Source organism: Capricornis sumatraensis, chromosome 5, assembly GCF_032405125.1.
Source record: "Capricornis sumatraensis isolate serow.1 chromosome 5, serow.2, whole genome shotgun sequence".
NCBI lineage: Eukaryota > Metazoa > Chordata > Mammalia > Artiodactyla > Bovidae > Capricornis > Capricornis sumatraensis.
The window spans coordinates 44,971,850-44,990,535 of NC_091073.1; the positions used below are offsets into that span (position 1 = coordinate 44,971,850).

The 18,686-nt window shown below is 35.8% G+C and overlaps 1 protein-coding gene across 1 annotated transcript in view; it reads left to right on the forward strand.

Annotated features, from left to right (window-relative positions):
• The window catches only part of SEMA3C (semaphorin 3C), a 206,530-nt gene that overhangs the window by 138,774 nt on the left and 49,070 nt on the right, over positions 1-18,686 (forward strand). Inside the window, exons 7-12 of the mRNA XM_068972571.1 lie at positions 513-632; positions 2,040-2,182; positions 3,904-4,018; positions 6,577-6,646; positions 7,516-7,660; positions 16,731-16,953. Of these exons, the coding sequence (XP_068828672.1) occupies positions 513-632; positions 2,040-2,182; positions 3,904-4,018; positions 6,577-6,646; positions 7,516-7,660; positions 16,731-16,953 (816 nt within the window). The remainder of the gene's footprint in view (positions 1-512; positions 633-2,039; positions 2,183-3,903; positions 4,019-6,576; positions 6,647-7,515; positions 7,661-16,730; positions 16,954-18,686) is intronic.

The window sequence follows — 18,686 nt, forward strand, 5'->3', positions numbered from 1 at the left end:
AATGATGAAATTGTATTAATCATAGAGTTTTTAATAAACAGCAAGAATTATCTGATCATAATCCAGTTCCCATAGAAGATTGATATTCAGGGTGCTAAATGATTTATCCCTAATTTCCAGTTTGTTAATTCCTGCCAGAATTGGAAATCAAGTTTTCTGATTCTTAGAATATGTTTTTACGTATTAAACAAGTAATAAGTAAGTTATTTCTTTTTTTTAATTTATATATTATTTCTGCCATTACTTATGCACAGTATATGAACATAGGTATTTACTGTAGCTAAGTCAGGCAGAGGAATTTTATCTCTGTATAGGAAATGTTGTTTTGGTAGTGATGAGACCAGATTAAACTTTATCCAAATTTTTTTATTTGGTGGACAATGGAAAGCAATTAGCAACTTAAACACTTAAATACTCTGTAATATATGTCATGATCTAATAAGCAGATTTTTAAAATACCCTTTAAAACATTTGATTTGCTTTTAATTTTGTTGACATTTGCTTTTTTATAGATGAAGAGCTTTTCTCTGGAATGTATATAGATTTCATGGGGACAGATGCAGCTATTTTTCGAAGTTTAACCAAGAGGAATGCAGTCAGAACTGATCAACACAATTCCAAATGGCTAAGTGGTAAGATAACAGTTTATCCATTTTTTGAGAGCCAGACTTTAAACTACTTTGTTTAATATCGTAATGAAAATTACATTAAAATTGTTAAAAAATTATGAGTGACAACAGTTTTGTACTCTGTGATTTTAAATATTTAGGCTAAATATATGAATGAAATGATCCAGGTTTCACATTGTAACTCTTTATTAACAATTATAGAATTATCATAGGATATATTAATAATAAAATGACAGTGATATTCATCATATGGGCCTATAGACAAGAATCTTCTCCAGTTGTTTAATTGTAGCATATTACAATGAAGTGTCATTTATTCATTTGGTCTGCTTTTATATTTTAATGCCAAATCTAAAATTTTTCCAAAATTTATGACAGATATAATGAGTAGGGCTTATTTAGAAGCTCTTCCTAATTGTTTTATGCTTAGATTCTAAAGCTATAAAAGTGGTATATATTTTTTTTTTCACAAATTGACCAATAATTTATGGAAACCATAAGTATGCTAATTTTATTATATTCAGTATTCAGATGTTTCTTATTCAGAGGGTCACATGGAATTCACATGATGGAAAGTGCTCATTTGACTTTAATGTACACTTCCATTGTACATTTGCTCCATTGTACGATTGCTATTGTTTAGAGGAGGAAGAAACTAAGATCTTTGTCGTTTCACCCTGGGGATAGTTTAAACTGACCTTAAATTTGGCAATTCACTCAACATTGCACAGTTAAGCATGAATCACTATAGTTGAGCATCCTATTTCACTGATAGACCAGCATAAGAAAGCATTGATTGTCCATTTGCTTCTTCAGATTTTTCCTCCAGTACATCTGGAAATAGAGTATTCTAAAGGTTGTTTTGTTCTTGAAATAAGGAATCCTTCTATGCCTTCAAATGACTGCATTTTTTGTCTTGAAAAGTTTCTCCTTCATTTCACATGCTGTATTTTAAGAAAAATGTATTTTTCAGATCTTGGACTCTGAACTCTTCATTCTGCTTCAGTGAATTTGAATTTATATGTACTAGATTGAAAGCCACACATTTAAAAACAAACTTTTTTTCTGTGAAATGGCTATCAGATCCCATGAGAAATAGCTGGTAGAAAACTTCAATTTTTTAAAACTCATCAAGGCACACATTTTGCAATTACTGTACTTTCAGAATGTATTGCAGACAGAAGAAAATAGTTTAAGCTATAATGTTATAGCTGTACTTTGTGGCACTTGATATTCCAAATGCAGTATGTTTAGTGAATATAATTAATTGCTTTTAGACTTTTTGCCTATGAATGTTGAATTGTTCCTTTATACCAAAGATGGAGAAAGCACATATCTGTGGTCTACATGGATGGAGAGCAGAAGGGTTTTCATCATGACTATATATATCATCTTTGTATTTTTTTCTAGAACCTATGTTTGTGGATGCACATGTCATACCAGATGGCACTGATCCAAACGATGCTAAGGTGTATTTCTTCTTCAAAGAGAAGCTGGCTGACAATAGCAGGAGTACGAAACAGATCCATTCCATGATTGCTAGAATATGTCCGGTAAGTATTAAAGTTGTTCTAATTGGAAGAGTAAGAAATTCATGTTTTATAAACACATTTTCTTTTTTGAAAAGTTTATCTTCCTGCTTTTTTTTATCTTCTATTACCAATTAATAAAATATTAAAAGCATACATTTAGACTTAATTTTTTTTCACATTAGTCATATGAGATAAGCATACTATTTCAGTAAAAAATGAATCCAAGGAAATTTGTCATGCTTTTATAAAAATTAGCAGTTTTTATTAATTTTGCTTTTGCATTTAAAGTATTAGTATTAAAAACAAATTGCTAAATTGTATACTATAGAAAAAAATAAAGCAGTTCTTCTGAATACAGCAAAGCAACAGTAAAAGACAAATATTGAAGAATTGTCTACAATAGTGACATTAAGAAATGCTTAATTACAATACAGTTCTAGTTACAAACAGGGATCAAAATATGCTTGTTAATCAACAGTGAGTATACATGTTGTTGTTGTTTAGTTGCTAAGTCATGTACAACTCTTTTGTGACCCTATGGACTATAGCCAGGGTCCTCTGTACCTGGAATTTCCCAGGCAAGAATATTGGAGTGGTTAGCCATTCCCTTCTCAAAGGGATCTTCCCCACCCAGGGATCAAACCCTCGTCTCCTGTATTGGCAGACAGGTTCTTTACCACGGAGGTACCTGGGAAGCCCACGACTCAAAACGCATGATGTCTTCTCACATAGAAGTATTACAGGCTTATCCTGATGTATTTATGATTAGCATCTTTTGTACACAAGCATTTCTTAAAGCATTTAATATTTAAAGTAGTATAATTTAAAGTGCTGCAATATTCCACTGATTGTGGAGCTCATCTGCTTCTCAGTCGTTTGGAACAAGGCGGTAAGACCACCTGCTGAGGTAAAAGGCTTCAGGGTGTACAGGAAAAAAAAATGTTATCGATAGAGACTATTTGTGAATGATCCAAATACCATTTTCTCTGCCCTCACCAGAGAAATATGCATATAAATCATCTGATTAGAAATATTAAGAATTAAATAATAATGCAGAGAAATGAAGGCAGGAAAATAGAAGTAATGGGAACTACTTGGCATAAGTACAAACCCACTCTCCTGACCACTGTAGAATCTGCCAGATTCTCTGTATACATTAATTTATGTTTGTGTTGAAGACAGTGAGATATTTAGAAAGTTTTGAGGTGTATGTGTTTATTCAATTCAGTTTGATACATTTTCAGTTGAACTGAAAATAGAAGAATAACAGTATAAATATTTTTTTTAATTACTATATATCAACTCGGAGAAGGCAATGGCAACCCACTCCAGTACTCTTGCCTGGAAAATCCCATGGATGGAGGAGCCTGGTGGGCTGCAGTCCGTGGGGTCGCAAAGAGTTGGACACAACTGAGCAACTTCACTTTCACTTTTTACTTTCATGCACTGGAGAAGGAAATGGCAACCCACTCCAGTGTTCTTGCCTGGAGAATCCCAGGGACGGGGGAGCCTGGTGGGCTTCCCTCTATGGGGTTGCACAGAGTTGGACACGACTGCAGTGACTTAGCAGCAGCAGCAGCAACATATAACAACTATTCCTCTTTATTGATATGCAGATTTGGTTAACATTTCCATCCTTCAGATTATAACAAATCCCCAAATAATAAGAATCCAAATTCAATTTTAAATACATTTCAATGTTTATTTAAGCCGTCTGAAATATGTTTTCAAAATGATTTCAGAATGACACCGGTGGACTGCGTAGCCTTGTCAACAAGTGGACTACTTTCCTAAAGGCGAGGCTGGTGTGCTCAGTAACTGATGAAGATGGCCCAGAGACACACTTTGATGAATTAGGTACATAAATGTGAGATTTAAAAATGCTTTTGAAAGAGAGTTTGTAAAGTTTACAATTCTGAATTAATGATCTGGGTACTACTCATGAATTTCCTGAAGTAGTTTTTAAATCTTTCTTACCCCTAAGTGCACCGCTGAAACATATAGTTTGTTGAATCCACCATGATATATAGATCAGTGTGTTCTGTATGTGTGTTTGTATATGTGTCATAGAGACTGACAGAGAGAAGTACTTGTATAATTTATATATAAGTAATTATATGCTTGTGCTTTTAAAAAATGGTTGTGTATTTCAAATATGTTTGAATTCAGATATTCTAGTTTAAAATCAGTTTGCATGAAAATATAGCTATACATTTTTACCACAGTTAATGAAGAGAATTAAAGGTTAGAGAAGTGTCAGAGTGGAAATTAGACTTATTCTCCAGTTGTAGTTCTTCTTGGTGACCCTGGGACCAAATATTCTCAGCATGTGCGACGTCAGAAGGGTTATACGTTCCAGGTCAAATAAGGACAGACAATCTGATTCCTTTCTACCAATGAACGGTTCTCTTTTTAACCAGAATAACTTGGTACATATCATAGTATCATGTTTACCAAGTTATGTTTAGAAATGATTTTTATTTTGCTTTAATTCATTAAAGTATAAAATGATTGACGAGGCAAGTAATCAAAAGGTGTTATAATATGATTCTGTTGTTGTTTAGTCACTAAATCAAGTCCAACTCTTTGCTACTTCGTGGACTGCAGCACACTGGGCTTCTCTGCCCTCCACTATCTCCCGGAGTTTGCTCAAATTCATGTGCAAATATGATTCTAGCAGTTACAACAACTGAAGTAGACATTTGGTCTCCTGAAAAGCCATTATGTTGATCATAGAAACACAAATTTCTACTTCAGTTTTTTCTAGAAAAAAAGTTTTAAGTATGATTTTGTGTTATAACCTAGTCACTATTTTCTCCAGAATTCTTTACAAGTATTGTATATTTATGTTTCAGTGACTTGGAATGTTGCAGTTTCTCCTTATTTTAGGGAGAGCTAGACAGTGCCAACCTTTGTTCACACATAGAAAGACTAGGGGTTATTACTTTATTACTTAAGATGTCCTAAATTTATTGTGAATAAAAATACATCTTTCTTTGTATTGGTCAGAAAGAATGTTATTTGCTAAAAGGCCCCTAAATCCAGATATTTCTTGTATTTATAACAATTGGTTATTATTGAGATTTGCCATCAGAAATCTGCTCCCAGATTCTGTCATTTATTGCACCTGCACCTCACCATCTGTAATTTTCCTTTTGCCTCCATATAGTTTAAAATGATTATAGCAATTTTGATTGAAAGACAAAAGGTCTTACTTTATAAAGTCATTGTGAAAAACTTTTCTTCCATGTTCAAATTCTAACCCTAGGTTAAAAAGAAATTGAGATTTGTAATACTTTTTAAATTAAAATGTAGTATTTTATCATTAAAGGATATTTAGAAATTTCAGGAAAAAAAGAAGAAACATAAAAATTTCTGTAGGTTTGTCAACCAGAAATGCTGACTGGTCATCTTGTATTTTGACGTATAGTTTAAAGGTTTACATGGTTCTCAGTTCAGTTCAGTTCAGTCACTCAGTCTAGTTCATATTAAATAAGTTTATGCCTCTTCTACTTAATATTATTTTATTAACATGGTTTCCATAAGGCAGTATTCCTCAAAAATTCTTTTAGTGTTTATTCAAAAAACTAAGATCATGGCATTCAGTCCCATCCCTTCATGGCAAATAGATGGGGAAACAATGGAAACGGTGATAGACTTTATTTTTTTGGGCTCCAAAATCACTGCAGATGGTGACTGCAGCCATGAAATTAAAAGATGCTTGCTCCTTGGAAGAAAAACTATGACCAACCTAGACAGCATATTAAAAAGCAGAAACATTACTTTGCCGACAAAGGTCCATCTAGTCAAAGCTATAGTTTTTCCAGTAGTCATGTATAGATGTGAGAGTTGGACTATAAAGAAAGCTGAGCAACCAAGAATTAATGCTTTTGAACTGTGGTGTTGGGCAAGACTCTTGAGAGTCCCTTGGACAACAAGAAGATCAAACCAGTCAATCCTGAAGGAACTCAATCCTGAATATTCACTGGAAGGATGGATGCTGAAGCTGAAACTCCGGTACTTTGGCCACCTGATGTTAAGGACTGACTCCTTGGAAAAGACCCTGATGCTGGGAAAGATTGAAGGCAGGAGGAGAAGGGGACAACAGAGGATGAGATGGTTGGATGGCATCACTGACTCAATGGACATGAACTTGAGTAAGCTCTGGGAGTTGGTGATGGACAGGGAAGCCTGGCGTGCTGCAGTCCATGGGATCGCAGAGTCAGACACGACTGAGCGACTGAACTGAATATTTTATTTATTTTACCAAGTGCTTATCTTTTAGTTCTTGTCAAATTATAATAATGCTGCAGGAATATCTTTCTGAATAATACTTTTCATAGTTGAAATTGTTCTCTTAGGGTAAATTTTTTAAATATTTGGAAACTTTAAAAAATTATTTTTCCCTCTTACAGAGGATGTATTTCTGCTGGAAATGGATAACCCAAGGACAACGCTAGTGTATGGCATTTTTACAACATCAAGGTAATTATTAAACAAATAAATTGTATGAGTTAAACAATAACCTTTATTGAGTAATAGTAATTATAAAAACATTCTTTCAACTCTTTAATTATTTATGACATTATAAGAGCACTTTTACATTAAAATAATCTTAAGACAAGGAGATAGACTGTTCCCTTATCAGTAAGATTTATTTTGTGAGTTAAACTATGATAGGCTGTATCAATAATGACTTAGAATTCAAATCATATTTTTTAATAAATCATCAGTTCTTTTTTTGGTGCCAAAACAAACCAGTTAGAAATTACTTTGATTTGTTCTATATTTTGGGCCAGATTCGTTGAGTCCTTTTTTATAACTTAATTTCTACTACGTTCATGGATGACTGTAAATAAATGTCTTAATGCTTTTTATATCAATGGCTATTTCAAAAGTTTTTTTGCTTAACTTGTGTACCATAACATTCAACTTTTTATCATTGATTTTGCCATTTATTTTAAAGTTGTATATAAATTTATTTATCTATTTATTTTTAACTGTTTATTTTACATTGCAATTGAGCTTTCCCAGTGGCTCAGTGGTAAAGAATCAACCTGCAAAATGGGAGACTGAGGAGACATGGGCTCAGTCCCTGGGTTGGAAGATCCCCTGGAGGGAGGAAATGCCACCACACTCCAATATTCTTGTTTGGAGAGCCCCATGGACAGAAGAGCCTGGTGGGCTGTGGTCCATGGGATCACAAAGAAGCAGACACTACTGAAGCCACTGAGCACACATAGTCAATTAACAACGTTGTGATGATTTCAGGTGTACAACATTATGACCAATACAATCACTTTAAAATTGAGGAAATAGTAAAATTAATATTTTTCTGTTTTCTTTTTTTTCAGCTCAGTTTTTAAAGGATCAGCAGTATGTGTGTATCATTTCTCTGATATACAGACTGTGTTTAATGGGCCTTTTGCACACAAAGAAGGGCCCAATCATCAGCTGGTTTCCTACCAGGGGAGAATTCCATATCCTCGCCCTGGAACTGTAAGTATCCAGCAAATGTTCTTTGTTACTTTACTTTTTAAAAAGATATAACTTACTGAGAAATGAATATCATGTTGATGTTAATTAAATACAAACATAGACCTACTGGTATGCTCATTATAATGTTTCACTGGATGAGTTCTTATACTTGGGATTTTACAAATATGCATATTATAGAATTCTATACATTTTTTTCTAAACGCTCTTGATATTAATAATCAAATCTCATTTATATTTTAAGACAGCTGGATATGTTAGATAGGGAAGAGATATTTTCTTAATTTTAATGGCATAGAAACTATAGCTTGGAAAATGGTAACATTTTGGAGGTAGTCTACTAATTTGAATTCAAATTGCTTTTCTCAATTTTTCTTATATTAAGAAATCCCATCTATTTTAATGAAATTATCCTCATGTGAGAATTAATTTAGTAATCAATCTGCAAAGCTATTTCAATTTTAGGAATATATTTAGTTAAAAATTATGTATTGTATATTTCTCAAGGAAATAAAATGGTATTTGTGACCAAATAATGACAATTAAAGTGAGGTTATAATTCAAAGAAAAAGTTTTGAGTTATTCAAATATAAACATGTCTTGAAGCATTTTTCTATTAAGGAATAGATTGAAAACTACATTTTCCAGCTCAAGGTATACGCAGTGCACTGGCAGATTGGAACTGAGTGTTTTCAGGACAGTGGTCATAGTCTTAATATGTGTGTGTGTGCGTGTGTGTGTGTGTGTGTATGCATGTGGGCACGTGGTAAGTCATGTCTAACTCTGTGATCCCATGGACTGTAGTCCACTAGGCTCCTCTGTCCATGGAATTCTTCAGGCAAGAATCCTGATGTGGGTTGCCATTTCCGTTTCCAGGGAATCCACCTGGGAAGACCATGGTGGCTCAGACAGTAAAGAATCTGCCTGCAATGCAAGAGACGTAGGTTCAATCCCTGGGTCAGGAAGATCCCCTGTTGAGAAAATTATATAAAAGAAGGGGAAGCTGAATAACTTTCAAAATCCGTCATGACTCAAGGCTCGCATTATTTCATTGAATGTAGTTCATGTATTTTCAAATTATTCACTGATAATGTATCCAAAGATATGTCATATTTTTGAGAATGACTTGCTATTTGAATTGGATCAAGTCACTGATTCATCTTAAGTCAGAAAATTAAGAGATGGTTGTGGTTGCATTTGTTTTCATCAGTTATTCTATTGAACAAAGTACATGTGGGATTAATACAGGAGCAATTGATTTGTAAACTGAATAAAATTCCATTTTCTCCCATAAATCCTTAAGATAAATACCTCAGATACGCATAAAGAAGAGCCATGCCAGGTAAATAACGGTTTGAGGCCTCAGAGCTCTATGAGTGCTAGAGTCAGCTTGTGCCTGACTGGCAAGAAGAGATTGCATTCACCTCATCTCAGTCAAAGAGATCATAGTAGCAATTTGAAATCAGTCATGGATGGAGTCCTGCATCATGGAAACTGACGATGTTACTAATTAGGATTTTTTTTCCTCTGAAGAAAACCACCCCCCTTGGTCCCGCAGTGCCTTATAAGACTCTTCACCCAATGGCAGCTCAAAAAGACTCTGAGAATGACAGTGAGAAAAACATTCATGTCAAACTTCTATTGTACATAAAACATGAGAGTAGATAATTCCTTTTTAGTAAAGCATGTAAACCACTGCCAAATTAGAAGATTCTGCTAACAGTCCCACTTTGCATTATTTCTGAGCTCCTAAGCATAAGCATTTTTCCTCTTCCAAAGCAGTGTGAAATAAGCCAGGGCTTAGTGGCACATCTGGAGCAGACTCTGTGAAAAAAGGGAGTGAGCTGTCAGTGCTTGAGACATATTTCTATAATGTGGTTGCTTACATCTGGTGTTGAGATCACAGCAGCTCCTTTAAAATAAAAAAAGTTGTCAGATGAGTGATCCTTAGAGAATAAAAAAGGCTGGGTGGAGGAATAACCTCTGGAACTCCTCCTGGAAAAGCATACCTTCCTGAAGATTCAGTCCCTCCACCCTTTACTGAGCAAAACACCATGAAGTCAGCTCTCTGACTCAGAGCAGTCTGCATATGTCTTTTTCCTAGGTTTTTAAGGTTTGATATCCATTCATGTAGCCAGAAGACTCACAGCCAAGTGACCCAAAACATTCCTTTTTCTCTAGGGTTAAGAATGTTGCCTCTGAAGTCCTCCCAATGTAAGATCAACTATGATCATCATACTTTAATTCCCTATGTAGTCCAGTTGCTGGGTCAACCTCATAACTGTATGACTGGATTCTTAAAGAAATGACACTAGCAGAAATCTGATACCCTCATTCTAATGTTCCCTGTAGGTGCTTCTCGTAAAGCAGGGTTGATAGCTGTGTTCGCAAACTGTCCCAACCAGCAAGCCCAAGTCAGTAGGAAGAAGCCTGCCAATTGTGTCATAATGTTTTTCCATAAGTAATACAAGTTTGTGGAAGAAACAGGACACCTTTGGTATTTGCAAAGGGCAGCCAAAGACTGCAGATTCTCTCTGTGGCTGAGCTAACATATAACATTATTCTGATGCAACATGTATAAGCTTCTGTAGAAGACTGTGACTGTGTTTGCTTACCTCATACTGTTAAAGCAGAACCTCATGAAAATGATCAGTTTTAACATGTGTTTATAAGTGGACCAGAACCATCTGCTTCATTCACTGTGCTTTGAATAGATCTACAACCTGGTACAGCAAAAGAACACAGAAAATGTATGATCTACATAGTTAATAGAAAGTTAGTTAATACTAGAAAAATGAGGGCCAGCTGGTGCATAAATTCAAGAAGAAAAAGAAACGTTTTTGCTGACACTTTTGTCAATTGCATGCATCTTCTGGTTGTTTTTACAGTAGAAGCATTTCAGTTCCTCATAGATATTTTAAAACATTGTTAGCATAGTTTACAATAAAATTCAACACAGAAGGCATATAGACATGAAAAGTTAATTACATATTGTTTCACTTAAGTATTCAAGGCATGTGAATAAATCAGACAATAAATATTATTGAAATCTAGAGAAAAAAGAGATTGTCATGGGACAGTCTGGTTTGGAAAGGCATGTAAAAATATGTGAGATTGACCTGGCCCTGAAGGGTAGTTGTGGATAATTTGAATAAGTAAGGAAGGATGTTTCAGGCAAAGGTTACTGTGCACATTACAAGGCAGAGATAGAAATTAATCAGTGAGTCCTAGAAGCTCTGCATGGGCTAGCTGGACTGGAACAAAGGGCTCTTTTCAGTCATGGAGGATAAATACCAGAAAAATGAGGGCCAGCTGGTGCATAAATTCAAGTCTTCAGCTATTTAATTCTTTGGACTTTAAGTAAAGGGCCCAGATTACCAAGGGTTTAAACATCAGATCAATTTCTTTCAGAACACAAGTTTCAAAGACTAAAAACTAGCCCAGATTCTAGAATATCATTTATTTATGTCCATTTATTTATCCACACGCCGTTTGTCCTTCAAGTGTTAGGTCAAGCTCCTTTTGAACGTGCTGGGTACTCCTTCTGTAATTAGTTTAACCTTTGTTTTCTGTTACCTGTCTTTAGTGTCAACTCCTACTTCTTCCCTTCACTTTGTGATTCATGATTTAGGATTGCTCCAGGCATTGTAGTTGCCAGAATATTGCAAACTATTTTTGAAATCTCTAAACCTCTTCACTAACTCTAGTAGCCTTAAGTTCTCTGATAAATTCATTTTAAAAATATTGGTTCTTATTGATTGTGAGTCAAACTCTTTTTATTTTACATTTATCTTAAATTATATGTCACAATTGTTATGTTACTTTGAATATGTCCATAGAACACTTGTGTCTAGAAGACAGTGGTTGCTTCCTATCCTTAAATCCCCCGCTGAGTGCTTCAAAATGCATTTTGAATAAAAGCTATCCAAAAAATTGACATATGAATTGATATGTGAACACATTAATGCTGAAAACCAGTATAATGGGTGAGTGGATTAGGAGCAGATACTCAGGAATACCTGAGAATAGGAAGGAAATTAGAGATACTTCCCAGTAAGATACATGGCATCCTCATTGTTCCTAGCATTTCACTTTAGCACTTTAGTAATCGAAATGCTTAAAATGTGTTTACACAAAGAAAGGAATGCTTATCATCACTTGATAAACAGAGAGCTAAAACTAGAGGAAAACAAATACCTGAAGGGGAAGTTTAACCAAAATTACTTAATGACTATTTGTAGAGCAAAATTATCCTTCCTATGAATGAGACAGCTGCCCAGTTAACGGATAAAGGCTTTATTTTATAGTAGCATGTGGGTATTACATTTTCTTAAGGTTTCAGTACACATGCTTTCATATATCACAAGGTGAGGGATATGTTAATTGCATCTTTTTTATACGTGACAGTTTTATACTGAGCAAACTCACAAGTCCAGATAGTCTGCAAAGGGTAATCAGTTTTCATTCTTGTCACATCATTGTCATTCATTCTTTCTCTTATCTGCAAGATTTACGCCCTGAATCAATGGGAAAAAATTAATTATTAACTAAAGGAATTCTTCTGTAATTTTGAAAATATACTTTTACTAGGAGACATTGTTTCCAAGTAAAAAGTTTATTGTGAATATAATATAAAAGTCCCACATGGAGAACATTTGAATGAATATAAAATAATTGATTTCAGTTGATTTATTTGGGTTACCTATTTAATAACTGGGGCTTCCTGGATTGAGTGGTTAAGAATTTGTCTGACAATGCAGGAGACCCAGGATACCGAGATGCAGGTTCAATTCCTGGGATGTTCCCCTGGAGGAGGAAATGGTAACCCACTCCAGTATTCTTGCCTGGAAAAATCCCATGGACTGAGGAGCCTGGAGGGCTACAGTCCATAGAGGTCACCAAGAGTTGGACACGACTGAGCAACTGAGCACACACAATATTTAGTAACTATGGTTGTGAGCAACTGAAACATAATTTTTAGCTAAATTTCAGTTACCATTAAGTAAAACCCAGAAACTAGACACGTGTAATTTAATAAAAGCTTATGAAAGTAATTGCTAGCTGGAAATTTTAGAAATTGCCTAGTAATCTATGCTAATTTTGGATAATCCTGGAACGTATGAAAACAATGGTTACAAATATTTAAGGAGACAGCTCAGGAAACCATCCTTTAAGTGGTGTTTTCTGAAAGGCTGGAGCTATTTAAATTGCCCATGCGTTTGTACTTTCCATGTTTTCATTCGGTGAAAACTCATGATCCACATGCGTCTTCTGGTTGTTGTGTTTCCCTTTCTCCACTTTGTGTGAGAAATGACAGTGGAAAATACCCATAACACTACATCTTTCAGAAGTATGGAACACTTTCATCAGTTTAGAATACACTCACATGAAATTGTTTGTGCTCGTTTGGTCTTTTATTGTAGTTAATTTATAAATATGCATACTTAAATAAAATACTTTTGCCTAAAAGACAAGCATATGAACCCTAGATGAAAGTCTTGTTAATGGGATAATGAATGAGAAGCTTAGTTTTATTACTTGTCTCATTATCTCTCTTTAGTGAAGTCATTGAATTGCTCCTTATGCCTTTCTACAAAAAGAGAACTATATTTACTAGTCCTATACAATATTCTAGTAATGCTAACTGGTTAAAGTTAGTCTAAAAATTGCATTAGTGAAGTCGCTCAGTTGTGTCTGACTCTTTGTGAACCCATAGACTGTAGCCTACCAGGCTCCTTTGTCCATGGGATTTTCCAGGCAATAGTACTGGAGTGAATTGCCATTTCCTTCTCCAGGGGATCTTCCCAACCCAGGGCTCGAACCCAAGTCTCCCGCATTGTAGACAGACGCTTTACTGTCTGAGCCACCAGGGAAGTCCTAAAAATTGCATTCAGTTCAGCTCAGTCGCTCAGTCGTGTCTGACTCTTTGTGACCCCATGAATCGCAGCACGCCAGGCCTCCCTGTCGGTCACCAACTCCCGGAGTTCACTCAGACTCACGTCTATCGAGTCAGTGATGCCATCCAGCTATCTCATCCTCTGTCGTCCCCTTCTCCCGCCCCCAATCACTCCCAGCATCAGGTGATACAATTCAAATGAGGGAGGGCACACTCATAGTTTGCGAAGGCTTATTTGCAAATGTAGGACTGCCTGGCAGTAATGGCCCAGAAGCACTGACATTGTGGGATAGCCATTACACGAATTTAACTCAGAGGTTGCCATGTTGCGTTTGGTCCCTAAAGTTGTTTTTCTTTTTGCACTGGGCTAACATTAAAATTTTGGCAGTTGTTCAGTCGCTCAGTCCTGTCCAACTCTTTGTGATCCCATGGACTGCAGGACACCAGCCTTCCCTGTCCTTCACAATTTCTTGGAGTTTGCTCAAATTCATGTCCATTGAGTCAGCAATGCCATCCAACCATCTCATCCTCTGTTGTCCCCTTCTCTTCTCGCCTTCTGTCTTTCCCAGCATCAGAGTATTTTCCAGTGAGTTGGCTCTTCGCATCAGTTGGCCAGAGTTTTGGAGTTTCAGCATCCATTCTTCCAATGAAAATTCAGGATTATTTCCTTTAGGATTGATCTCCTTGCAGTCCAGACGACTCCTAAGAGTCTTCTCCAACACCACAGTTCAAAAGCATCAGTTCTTCAGTGCTCAGCCTTCTTTATGTTCCAACACTCACATCCATTCATGAATACTGGTAGCTTTGACTAGATGGACCTTTGTTGGCAAAGTAATGTGTCTGCTTTTTAACATGCTGTCTATTTTGATCATAGCTTTTCTTCCAAGGAGCTTAACTTTTAACTTTGTGGCTACAGCTGTGGTCCACAGTGATCTCGGAGGCCAAGAAAATAAAATCTGTCACTATTTCCACTTTTTCCAGGTTTTGAAAATTTAGGTTTAAGCCATCTTTTTCACTCTCCTCTTTCACTTTCATCAAGAGACTCTTTAGTCCTCTTTGCATTCTGCCATTAGGGTGATGTTATCTGCATATCTGAGGTAATTGCGATTTCTCTTGGCAATCTTGATTCTAGCTTGTGCTGCATCCAGTCTGGCATTTCACATGATGTACTCTGCATAGAAGTTAAATAAGCAGGGTGACAGTATACTGCCTTGACATACTCCTTTCGAATTTGGAACCAGTCTGTTGTTCCATATCTGATTCTAACTGTTGCTTCTTGACCTGCATACAGGTTTCTCAGGAGATAAGTAAGGTAGTCTGGTATTCCCATCACATAAAATTCTACATTTTTGTTTTCCTTTGAAATTTAACCACACTAGATTTATATTCCTGCATAGGAGCAGTCACCTAGAAATAAGTCTTCACTGCCACATTTAAATAAACTGTAATTTTCATCTATTACTTACTGTATCACATCTTGCTATTCACCACAGATACTGTACCTATTTCTGTTGATCAGGAAGCTTGATTTGTTGCTTTCCTTTCCATTTGTACCTCTCTAAAGAGGATAAATGAAAACTAGAGCAGTAGTGCTTTTGTTTAAAAAAAATATAACCAAGTATTTTTGTTTCTGAAAGTAGAGATATTGACAGTGTTTGATAGGGTTAGACAAATAATGTTTTATGTGTTAAAAAAGATTATACATTGCTCATATAACTTGATACTCAGCTCCTATTAGTGCATGTGTTCAAGTTTCAAGCTTCAGCACCTCCCAGCCTGCCCTTGAGTTTGTCCTCAGGTGACTTGTAAATGGAATCCTCTTCTTGGAAATCCTTGTCATGCTAGAACTGCTGAAACTGTCCTGCAGTCATTTTTAGGTCTCATTACTGCTTTCTCTCTGCCTCTTTATACCTGATGCTCTGAGTCTTTCCCCTCCTCACCAGAATTAATGCCCCTGTTTCATATAGCCCCTACACCAAAATTGGATGACAGATATCATAGAGTATTTCACTCATCCAACTACTCTGTCAAATATCTAATATTTGTCAGCTTTATTATAGGTCTGAGGGTAAAATAATGAACAAAACATACCCAGTTGAGAATAATTCACAGCTTACTTTCTAGAGGAAGAAACAGACAATAAAGATACAAACAGCAAATATGTTACACACAGGTATACAGAGCTGTGTATAAAAAAATAAAGCAAGCTAAGGAAATAAGAGGGTAGAAATGGTGATGGGGAGCTATTTTTAATTCATCACCTTAAAGAAAGCTACTTTTGAGCTGAGAATTGAATGAGGCAACAGAGAAAACCATGGCGTTGTCTGGAGAAGAGTAATCCAGGTAAGGAACAGCAAGTGCCAAGGTCCTCGATGGGGAGCTGACTTGAGGCTCAGGAAAAGCAAGACCATGGCCGTGGCAGACATGATGCAGCCCAGACACTCAGGAGCTTATAGCCGTGCTTAGTTGCTGGGATTTTATTCTGAGAGTAATGGAAGTTACTGGAGTTTTCCAGAGGGAAATTACCAGGTGTATTGACCATGTCCAATCCAAGCTCCAACTTCAGAGAGTCCTCTTTGGTAGGGAGGGGATCAGATGGAATGAAAGTCTTGCCTTAGAGTTCTGATTGAATTTGATAATGATGATCTAATTTATTCTAGCCAGTAGCAGCATTAGTGGAGAAGGAAATGCGACTCACTTCAGTATTCTTGCCTGGAGAATTCCATGGGCAGAGGAGCCTGGTAGGCTACAGTCCATGGGGTGGCAAAGAGTCGGACACAACTGAGCAACTAACACACAGCAGCATTAGATTATATCCGCAAGAGCATTTTTTTTTTCTAGCAACACTGAACCTGGCAAAGGATAAGAAATATAAAAGTGATGGATGAGAAGGGTGATAAGTTACATCATGAACCGGATGACATCAGCTTCACTCTGAAAACAAACAGGACAGGATACTTGAACTTAGCCTATTTAAATGGTCAAATTATATACATTGTATGTTTATTTTCCTCAGATCGTACTATGTATAATCATGCTGTTTTTTCCTCAGTAGTTAGCAAATACACTTACAACAACTGGAGCTCCTACGTATTTTGAAAAATAGAGGTCTTTTGATTATTATTAACATGAAGTTACAATTGTATTAATGTAGTCCTTTTAAAAATATTTTTTTAGTGCCCAGGAGGAGCATTTACACCCAATATGCGAACCACGAAGGAGTTCCCAGATGATGTTGTCACTTTTATTCGGAACCACCCCCTCATGTACAATTCCATCTACCCAGTACATAGAAGGCCTTTGATTGTTCGTATAGGCACCGACTATAAGTACACAAAAATAGCTGTGGACCGAGTGAATGCTGCTGATGGTACATACAACGTCCTGTTTCTTGGAACAGGTAAGTATTTTAGCTAAAACTACTCTTAATATGTAGTAAAAGAACATGGTTGTTGAGGGCATGATATTGAAATCAGAAAAACTCCAATGTTTGCGTTGTCTGACTCTTAGGTGTTAAATGTCCCTGTGTTTCAGTTTCTGCATTTGTAAAATGGAGTTAAAATAAATTACTTTATGAGATTGTTGGGAGGATCCAATGGCTTAGTATTAACATATGTAAAGCACCTTAAACAGTTCCTGGCACCTAATATGGTGAAATAAGATAATGAAATAAATGAAGGGATGGGAATTTTTAAGTGAGTGTCTTCTCAGCTAAAACAAATTCTGTGACCTCTTCATAAACACATGAAGCCATCTATGCTTTCCTGCCATCTCTATGACATTTCTTTATCAATTAAATTTTTTGTTTTACTTTTTTAAAATTTATTTATTTCATTGAAGGATAATTGCTTTTTGGAATTTCGTTGTTTTCTGTCAGATATCAGCATGAATCAGCCATAGGTATACATTTTAATATCAATGTAATATCAATTGCATTAGTACAAACCTTATTCTTCCATTTCATCCTCCCCTGAAACCTTGGCTTAGCAAACGTATGCCAGCAGATGAGATCAGGCCTGTGCGTTCACCCGCCTCTGCCTCTGCTATGCTGCTGATTCTGCCGAGGCCTTCAGCTTTCTCATGATAAAGAGTCCAGCATCCTTTAACCACTCAAATGCCTCCGTGCCCTTGTATCATTTGATATTGTAGAATCACTCTTTGCTTGTTGCTTCAGCCACAAGTCACATAATTTTCCTTTATCTTCAACAGTTCCGTCTCAGTCCCTTCATTAGTCTGGCTTCCATCTCCTCATGAGTGTACGTATCTACTGAGGTTTTGTCCATAATCCTCTTTTTACATTCCTTGGCCATCTCATTCACTCATTTGGTTTTAATTCATCTGTGCAAACAAATCCCAAATGTGTATCTCTAGTCCTTGCAATTTTATGAGCTCAGTATTAGTATTTACAATTTATTATTAGGTAACAGAAGTTGTATAACCCATTAACATTTCAAACAGCATGCTTCAAACTCAGTTTATTCACTTCTAAGACTGCTTAACCAATGCTCAGTCTAGTTTCCCATGTTTGTATTCACTGCTACACGTTCCTCTCAAGGTTCTGTTTCTCCTTGATATGTCATTCTCTCTAGATATATTACAGTTCTTGGTAAACTCAGTAAATATTTGTCAAGATGAATTGAAAATCATAACTATATCCATTGCTTCTCATGCAATGAAATGAATTCATAAATGACTGCAGAAATGAATCTTTGTTTGCTTAAAAACTATGGTTTCAAAAGATGTTGTCTCCATATAAGTAACTACAATCTTTTAGCCTTGATTCGGATCATCCACTGTGGAGTTCGCATTTAAAAAAAAAAAACAACAAACTTTTTTTCCTGAATTGGTCGTTTAGAGTTACACCTGTCCTTAATGTCTCATAGTACTTAGGGAAAAATGACTGGTTTCTTATTTTCCTTTTGAAGCCAGTCTTAAAGGTGGACCCTTTTCCCAGTTTTATTGTGATATAATTGACATACATCACTGTATTAATTTAAGGTGCACAACATAATGGTTTGACTTACATATATTGTGAAATGATAATTGCAGTAATTTTAAGTATCCATCATATCATATAGATACAGTAAAAAAGAAAAAATATATTTTTCCTTCTGATGAGAACTCTTAGGATTT